We start from the raw sequence: 8701 nt of genomic DNA, 5'->3' as shown, positions 1-8701 counted from the left end.
CATTTTGATTTCATCATTGGTAGAGATGGAGCACAGACAAATGAAGGAAGGATACCGAAGGAATGAGTCACAAACAATTGAAAAGAAATAGCAACTATTTAATTAACTACGGAGTACAGACAGATTGAATTCTTAACCAAATTTCAAAAACTTTTAATTTTTAAAAGCTATATTTTTTTAAAAAAATTTACAAAATTTGGCTTAGTTTTTTAAACTAGTAAAAAGTAGAAAACAAAGGAAGAAATTTGAAGGTGGAAGTAATGTCTTTAATTTTAAAAAAAAAAAAAAATTACCAAATGAGGTCTATATGATAGGACTAAATCGAATCAAAATGCCAAAAAAATACATTTTGGAAGCAAATTAAGGAAATGAACTAAAACTAAAAATAAAGGTTAGAAGTAACAAAAACTAGAAGTAAAATATACGCTATTGGATTGTTAACTGCCCGGGTTGTCTTTAAAAATACTAATAATTTAATCGATGAGCACAAAGAACAGTCTGAAAAGTAGTAATAATTTAATCGATGAACATAAGAGGAGTGCATTATAATACAATCAGGTTTCAATTGGAAGAAATAGACATGGGCTAGTTGGGATTACTGGGCCAGAGCACTTGTGTTGTAGACTAGAAGGGCCCCACCTGCAAGCAGGCCCAGAAGTGTTACGGCCCAAATAGCCAGCCCAGTTGTACCTGCAATTCAGTCACATTCATTATTGAGCACAAGGTCTTCTGTGTGTTTCTCTCCTTTTTTTTCTTTTGAAAAAAGAAACACAGTCAAATTACATATTTGGTCTCTATAGTTTGATAAAATTCTCATCCTACCGATGGAAGTATTTTTGAAATTTTGTCAAATCATAAGGCATAATTAAAACTAAATTTTAATATTTCTAAAAATATAGGGACCAAATTTACAATTTCACGAAGAAGTATTGGTTAGAATTTGTTACCTGCAGCATATACATCACCGGTTGGAGACCATTCATCAGTGTTGTAGATAGGACTGGAAAATCCAAATAATCATGTAAGATAATGCATAAAAGATAACAAATATATAATAGAACTATTTTTAAATATAAGAAAATGAGTCAATTTATTTACAAATATAATAATATTTCCAGCAATTTTACCATTTAAAACAATTATCTTGTATAATATGATATTTGCCAGCTAAATTATTTCATGCCAATGGAAAGAAGAAAATACGAGTGCTAACACGAAGGGCTTTAAACATAATAGTTATTATTATTTTATAAGACGGTCAAATTACAAATTGTTAATTTTTTTTTAAAAGAAGTTATAACTTGCCAAAGTAATTAGTAGATTTTAGGTATGAAAGGAAGAAAGGGAAAGGTTATGTAATATGTACCTGTATCCGTCAACATTGGCGCCGTACTTGTCCACATATTGGTATACTCCCTTGCCCTGAATCAAACTTGTGTTTTGTTAGATAGTCCACATCAATATTATAATGAATTTCACTTTTCATCCTAAAGTTTGCAATTTGTGCTTTAAAAAATTCAACAATCAAATTCCCAATATTTGAAAAGTTTTTTTCATTGCGTTGATGTTGCAATATTTAAAATCAACTTTGTGCATCCCACCAAATTATCCAATCATTTAGTACTTTATATGTGTGATGCATAAAGATGATGCATCTAATATTCTCACCCTATATTATGGATGACAATTTTGTTTTAGTGCCGGTAGACTAAATTAATAGTATAGGTAGAAAAATCTAAAATTATCCATAAGTGCAGCAAAAGAGATATAATCAAATAAATAAAAATAAGTTAATTTATTTACAAATATAGAGTCATAAACTGCAATAGACTTCTATCACTAATAAACACTGACATTTTGCTATGCTTGAAAACATAAAATTTGTATTCAATTCATCCATGTAAAAAATCTAAAACACCCATAAGTACATCAAAAGAATGCTAATGAAAATGATTGAAATCATAAGAGTAAATATTTCCCATAGTTTCATAAGAATTTTGATGTATATAGTATTTCACGTTAAAAATTGTATATCCTTTTTTCTTTGGTTTTTGCAATATATAGGTGCATCTTAAGATGCATCATTACATACAGACGAAAAGCAAATAGTAAGAATAATTTAACAATCATGGAAGAATTTTGTGTGATGCACAAACTCAAAGATATGAGTAGGAATGCAGCAATCATTTTTCTTAATTTTGACGTGAAATAAAATGAAACTTCAAAAGCATGTTTAACTACGTGAGGCAGTTTAGAAGCGTGGTGAAGAAGATTCCAATTGAAAACCGATCGCGAATTCATGCAGAGAGGTCTTTCGAGATGAAAATTACGATCGAAAAAGAAAAATTCTAAAGAGAGAATCGGCATTTGCAATCTCACCGTCGGCTTCCTGCCGGAAGCATCAACGCCGTTCCTCAAGTTCATGCCTCCGCCGATTCCTGTCAACATCCGGCCAAAGAAATTACGCGCAAAATCGAACGAATCGCAATATATATAGATAGATAGATAGATACGAACCGTAGGGCTTATCGGTCTTGATTTTCTTGCCGCCACTGGCCTCGACTTTGAACGAAGAAGAAGTCCTTGCGAGTGAAGGAATTGGAACATGGCGGCGTAGATCAGCCGCCGATCTCTGGACGGCGAAATTGGACGGTTTAAGGCTAAGAGAAGAAGCTGCGACGACGGAGATTGCCATTTGCGAAGAAGAACAGAGGCGATTGCGTTGTTGTGGCGATTGATGGAGCAAAGAAAGTGTTTGATATAATTACTGAGAGAAAAAGGAGTGGTGATTGGTAAGAGAGCACGTCGCCGAAAAGGTTGAGTGGCTCAAAGCTGGATATGATTCGGTAATTCTCTTCCCTCCATTTTTGGTCTCTCTCTAATCTAATTTGCATACTGCCGATTCATCAACTGGTATGTGTTCTCATTTGAATCTGCAAATTTAGATTCCTTTTATCTTAGCTTTCTATTGCTCAAATCATTATGATAAAACGATGATGCCATGACATTTAAAAAATGTCATATCTAGAATTCATGACAGTTATTTTTTGTCATTGTATCATTTGTAAAGGTATAATGTTCAATAACAGTTTTAAAAAAAATATCATAATTGAACTTTAAATGACAACAAATAATTGTCACTAATGACCGATTTCTTACCATTAATGATAAAGACTACTCCTAAACTTTGTAAAAGCTATTTTCCTACTTTCAAAAGTTGCAATATTTTTACCTAGAAAAATTCTCTCGGTTTATTGTTTGCCACATCAACAAGCTTTTTAAAAATATGGTGAAGTCAGATATAAATAAAAGGGGTAATATGGTACTCTAGCAGTACTATAAAGTTTAATTTCCTAGTTTTCTAGACTTCCAATTTTTTTTTTTTTTTTTTTTTGTTCTAAATGGTTTGTATTTTAGGGTAGCTTTGAAATTTTTATGAAAGATCAAAGATAAAATTACATCTTTTGAATTTTTTTGGGTAAATATCAATTTACACCTTTAATTTTGGGTTATATCAATTTAAACATCAAACTAATGAATTTAAACCTTGAACTTTCATGAGTATATCAATTTAAACTCTAAATTTATAATTGTATCAATTTAAACTCTAAGGGTTTCATGAGTGATATACTTTTAAAAGTTTGAGGTTTAAATTGATATACTTATGATAGTTTAGGGTTTAAATTGATATATTTATTAGTTGCGGTTTAAACCGAACAACAATTAATTTGAGGTTTAAATTGATACAATCTTAAAGTTTAGGGGTATAAAATGATATTTGTCCAATTTTTTTAAAAACATGGATGAAGTTCAAAGGTATTTTTTAAATATATATAATTTGGCTTATTGTATTTATGGGTTTGATGTATTTTGTTGTTTGTTTGTAGGTTTTTGTATTGGATTTTAACAGACTTTTTGGCCAACATATTGTGAAGTACTTATTTTTCTAAATTAAACTATTGGTTGTATTATTTTATTTTATTATTATTATTTGTATAATAAGAGCTATGAGATTCGAGACACGAGCTATGATCCCTTTGGTGATAGCTGCTTGTTGTATTGCTGGTTTGATATCAACTTTGGAAAATAAAAAATCCAAAAAATTGTTAAATAAATTCTGAAACAGTTGGAGGAAAATAAGACAAATATTAATAAAAGTCTGGAAATTTAAATGGAATATTTTTTTTAAAAAAAAAAAAAAGAAACAAAACAACGTGGAAGTTTAACAACCAAGTTATGGTTTACACTTTACACTTTTTTATATAATAATAAAATAAATATAAAATTTTAGGGAAAAAAACTAACCAAATATCTATAATCATTTCAATTTTTGTTACAAAATTTTGAAAAATTTAACAGAATATTTAAAAATATAAAGGCAAAACAATCTGGACGTTTGACGTTTGACGACCAAGATTAGATTCACACCTTTTTACATTATAAAATAAATTTAAAACTTCAGGAAAAAGAACTAAATTAATTTTTATACTCATTACAATTCTGGCTGTATCTAATTCGTAGTTTAGAAATTAAAATAGAATATTTAAAAATATTGAGTAAAACCAAACAACATTGTAGTTTTACAACAAAGTTAAAGGCTTACACTCGTTTTTATATTAGAAAGTAAATTAAAATTTTTTCAAAGAAAAAAAAAACAAGTGAACTAATATAGATATTTATTACACTATTGTCAATATCTAAAGAAAAATATTTATGTTAACTTGAGCATAACTCAACAGATATAAATTTGTATTATAAACTTTAAATCAAAAGTTCAATTCTCTTGTCTGCATGAAAAAAAGAATGCAACACATGAAAAATAAAATAAAATTTGAGGTGTCAATACGGGTCACATGAGTGGATAATAAAAGATGGAGAGGGGATGAATTTTCTTAATAATCAAAGGTAGTAGTATCAAACAGTGTTATCTCAAGGAGCATGCAACTAACCGAACACACGATATTACAAAGAAAACATTGAAATTTGAACTAATCTCCATCTAAGATAGTGTGGTGGGGACTAAATTTTGTCCATTTTCCTACATATTTTTTGAGCAATGACCAATCTCGTCTCAATCATTCAAGAAGAGAGAGAATCTAAATAAAGGCGCATATTAAGGGTGTTCAAAAAATCCGATAACTTGAAAAAATCGATCAACCCAATCCAAACGGTTTGGATTGGATTCAAATAAATGAAATTTTTGTGGGTTGGATTGATTCATGGGTTTACCTAAAATGACTCAAACCAACATGAACCACCCCTAATTTATTATTAACTTTACAATGTATATTTTTTACTTATGATACAATCATATATACATATATTTATTTAAGTTTTATCGTTTTTTTTTATTATTATTTATTCTCCAACAACTCCTAAAAACATTTTTTAAGCACTTTGGAAAGAGTATTCATTATATAAATTGAAATTGAGTTGTTAATCTTAATTAAATATATGAAAATAATTAAATAAAATTTTTACATATTAACAATTTACTTTCTTTTAAAACAAAAATAACTCTATCAACCCGAACCAACCCAACCCAAATGTTTCATGGTTGAGTTGGATTGGGTTCATCTTTTAAGAAGGGTTATTTGGGTTGAAAAAATTAACAACCCGAACAATTGAATTTGGTCCAAAAAGTCCTTCAACCCAACCTACGAACACTCCTAACGCATATGCACCACATTACTTCATTCAGGAGAGACAAAACTCTTACTGGACGAGAGATACACCTAACCACTCATCAATCATGGTGTTCCACTAACTTGAACTGATAGATCCTTATTGTATTAGAATTAGGTGTCTATCTGTTTATTGTCGTCAACTAATCTCTTCAATGTTCAATTCAACTCGATGTTGGAACATTTCCATTTTAACGATCCACAGTTTGCAAGGCTCGGGGCCATTAGAAAATTGAAACCCTGCAAATGTGTGTCACATCATAACTTTGATCTTCTTTCAAAGGACCATTTCTGTTGTCCCAGTTATGTACGAAATATGTCTTGAATGCTACATAGAAGCTTCATTTTATCAACATCACCATGCTTATAACGATTTGGAAATCAAGAAATATGAAGTAGACCCAGCTATCAAGAGGGCTGTATTTGACTTGAACTCATTTCTTGTTTACATCTGAAGAGGAGGGAACTCAATTAACTTTCCTGCTTTACTTTCAAGTAGACCCAAGAGAAAATCACATGGCCTCATTGAGGAATCCAGTTATAAATCTTGGGATGTCCACAAAATCAGAAACTATTTTCAGATTACAAAACCTCCCTTTGTGATTATTTTCCATGTAGTTCACTAGATGCTTGCATTGATCTTCACCGTTTGTCTGCAAGAAGATGAAATGAAAAGGTTATAAAGAAGAAAAGTCATTCAAGCAGTATCTTTTTCAAATGTTTTCAATACATACAGTAAGAAAACATTCAAATTGGAGAACCAAAATCCTAGTTTAGAATGTTTTGAATTTGTTATCTATCTGGGGCTCCGAATGACCAAGCATGAGGGAGGGGCGTGCTATATTCCCTTAACCCTACAAGCACCTCTACAATTTGTAATCTAATATTCTCTCTCTAATAATAAACTATTCTCTTCTTTTGCCCGTGAACCTCAAACATACTATTAGTAAACTGTGTAAGTCTCTGTGTTGATTTCTTTAATATTTACTTTACTTGCTTTATTTGTTTGCTGATTTCATAGCACTATTTGTCCAAAAAGAGATGACGAAAAAGTTGTTTCTCCATTACACAAAAAAACGTTTAACAACTTTATGGAGCGAAATATGTGTTAGAAGAATGTAAACAAGGTTACCTCAAAAGCAAAGAAACCACCAGGTTTCAACATTACAGCAGCTTCATCACATAGATGTATAAGCTCATCCATGCCATTGGTACCTCCATCCAATGCAACTCTAGGTTCATGTTTACCAACCTCAGCTTGTAAACCAAAAATATTATCACTGGGAATGTATGGAGGATTACTAATAATCCCAGATAGCTTTCCTTGGAGGTCCTGTAATGGCACGTACCACGATCCTTGCCGTAACTCGATCAACTCCTGATTGAACATTGAAAGCAGAGGTTATCAATGGCTGCCATAAATGAAAAGTATAGATTAAATACACTCTCATGGAGGCTCAAAATGTGGCGTCATCAATCTTAATCATCAAGACTTAAGCCAGTTTATGTACACTTCAAAGTCGAGTAATCTTAAAGACACACCCATATGACCTAAAACATTTTTTTTAGTTCAACAACATTTGAAATTCCAACCACTTGGTTTAGGATACATGTTCTACATCAATTGACCTATGCTCGTGTTGAGCATATGACCTAACAACATGTAAGATTACAAAACTGCAATGTGACCATTATACTTGAATCATAATGAGAACTCAAGAGTAAATAAATGCAGAAGAGCTCATTCGTTCAAAAGGAGTAACTCAGGTCGCCTCAACTACGTTAGAGGGGAGGAAATTCTCATGGAGGTGATACCAAAGGGATAAAAAGAAATATCTACATTTCTAATGAATCGTTTTCGCCATTGGGCTGATCCATGAGTGGTTAGTAGTTCAAACTCTAAAAACAACTATTATCAACAAAATCCTCATTTGTAATCCAGTGCAACCCAAAAGATTATTATAATCAACACCTCAACACAGACTATTATAATCAATGCACAACCTAGTACTATAATAATCAACTCAGCACCTAAACAATCGCTAATCTATATCAGATTAGTTTTAACTAACCTGTAACCCATACCTCTGAACATTATAGCCAGCAACAGCAAGTGCAATGGAGCTTAAATCAGTAGCTATAACTCTAGCACGACCCTCCAAAATCCTACAAATCGCAATAGCAATTGCACCACTCCCGGTACCCAAATCAACCCAGAATCCTTCTCGAAGTGCTTCATTATCAGAAACCACTTCCCCCACCAAATCCACCAAAACCTCTGTCTCGGGCCTCGGAATCAGAACTCCTTCTTCCACACTCAAAATCAAATCCCTCCAGTGCTCGCATCCAACAATGTATTGGAACGGTCTCCTTTCATGGATTCTCTGTTTCCAAAGCCTGTAGAGCTCCTCGATTCCCACCTTTAACCTTACATTTCGAAGACCCAGTTGAGGATTTTGGTTGATTTCATTTGCTAGTTCATAAATTAGAGATTTATCTTCAGCCGCATCTTCTACCAGCCATTTGAGCTCTCTGTGTAAGAGGGTGGAGTCTGGACCATTGTCCGTGTTGACAAAGGATGACCCAACTGAAGAATTGAGGGTTTTGGCCCAATTGTGCCATTTGTGGAGATCTGTGAGTGTGACGGAGTAATTCGGTGGCCTTAGAAATAGTGGAATTTGAGGTTTTGAGGAAGAAGAGCAAATGGGTCGAGTCGACTTGAAGCAAATAGGGGCTACGAGATATGCACGAGATATGCTTAGCCTCATTATCCTCCGACTGTAGTGGCACTGGCAACCTCCCAATTTATACGCATCATCAAGACATCAATGAGAATGAGAATAACCATAAAATGTTTTCATCTTTTACGACTAAACATCATTTTAAGAAAATTTGTTAAAATAGATTTTCTCGATTCATTTGAAATTAATCACCGATATTTGAATAAATTAACCTTTTCATATTATTGACTGTTTTGGACTTTCAAATCTCGCGTCCTACATAATTTTTCAAAGTTT

At 32.1% G+C, this 8701-nt stretch overlaps 2 protein-coding genes across 2 annotated transcripts; both read right to left on the bottom strand.

The window, feature by feature from the left end:
• Positions 1-450: 450 nt before the first annotated feature.
• Positions 451-3035, bottom strand: LOC120086437 (photosystem II 10 kDa polypeptide, chloroplastic-like). The gene is made up of 5 exons (XM_039043086.2): positions 2518-3035; positions 2380-2438; positions 1367-1422; positions 948-1000; positions 451-690 (listed from the first exon to the last, which is right to left on the bottom strand). The coding sequence occupies exons 1-5, from the start codon at positions 2693-2695 to the stop codon at positions 596-598; spliced, it is 441 nt and encodes a 146-aa protein (XP_038899014.1). The 5' UTR covers positions 2696-3035; the 3' UTR covers positions 451-595.
• A 2924-nt stretch (positions 3036-5959) lies between these two features.
• On the bottom strand, positions 5960-8601 carry LOC120085202 (RNA methyltransferase family protein). Its single transcript, XM_039041092.2, has 3 exons — positions 7757-8601; positions 6817-7062; positions 5960-6337 (listed from the first exon to the last, which is right to left on the bottom strand). The coding sequence occupies exons 1-3, from the start codon at positions 8450-8452 to the stop codon at positions 6197-6199; spliced, it is 1083 nt and encodes a 360-aa protein (XP_038897020.1). The 5' UTR covers positions 8453-8601; the 3' UTR covers positions 5960-6196.
• Positions 8602-8701: the final 100 nt, after the last annotated feature.

The sequence above is a fragment of the Benincasa hispida genome, chromosome 9, assembly GCF_027475165.1.
Source record: "Benincasa hispida cultivar pf3 chromosome 9, pf3_genome.v1.1, whole genome shotgun sequence".
In the NCBI taxonomy this organism is placed as follows: Eukaryota; Viridiplantae; Streptophyta; class Magnoliopsida; order Cucurbitales; family Cucurbitaceae; genus Benincasa; species Benincasa hispida.
Note: the sequence above shows the minus strand (reverse complement) of the source record. Positions and strands in the feature narration are given on the sequence as shown.

Coding starts and splice junctions, on each gene's coding strand:
- LOC120086437 (XM_039043086.2), bottom strand. CDS start 2,695: ATGGCAATCTCCGTCGTCGCAGCTTCTTCTCTTAGCCTTAAACCGTCC. Junction 2,439..2,517: donor CAAGACCGATAAGCCCTACG/GTTCGTATCTAT, acceptor GGATGTTGACAG/GAATCGGCGGAGGCATGAAC. Junction 691..947: donor CGGTGATGTATATGCTGCAG/GTAACAAATTCT, acceptor ACTGAATTGCAG/GTACAACTGGGCTGGCTATT.
- LOC120085202 (XM_039041092.2), bottom strand. CDS start 8,452: ATGAGGCTAAGCATATCTCGTGCATATCTCGTAGCCCCTATTTGCTTC. Junction 7,063..7,756: donor TTCAGAGGTATGGGTTACAG/GTTAGTTAAAAC, acceptor ATGTTCAATCAG/GAGTTGATCGAGTTACGGCA. Junction 6,338..6,816: donor GTGGTTTCTTTGCTTTTGAG/GTAACCTTGTTT, acceptor ATCTTCTTGCAG/ACAAACGGTGAAGATCAATG.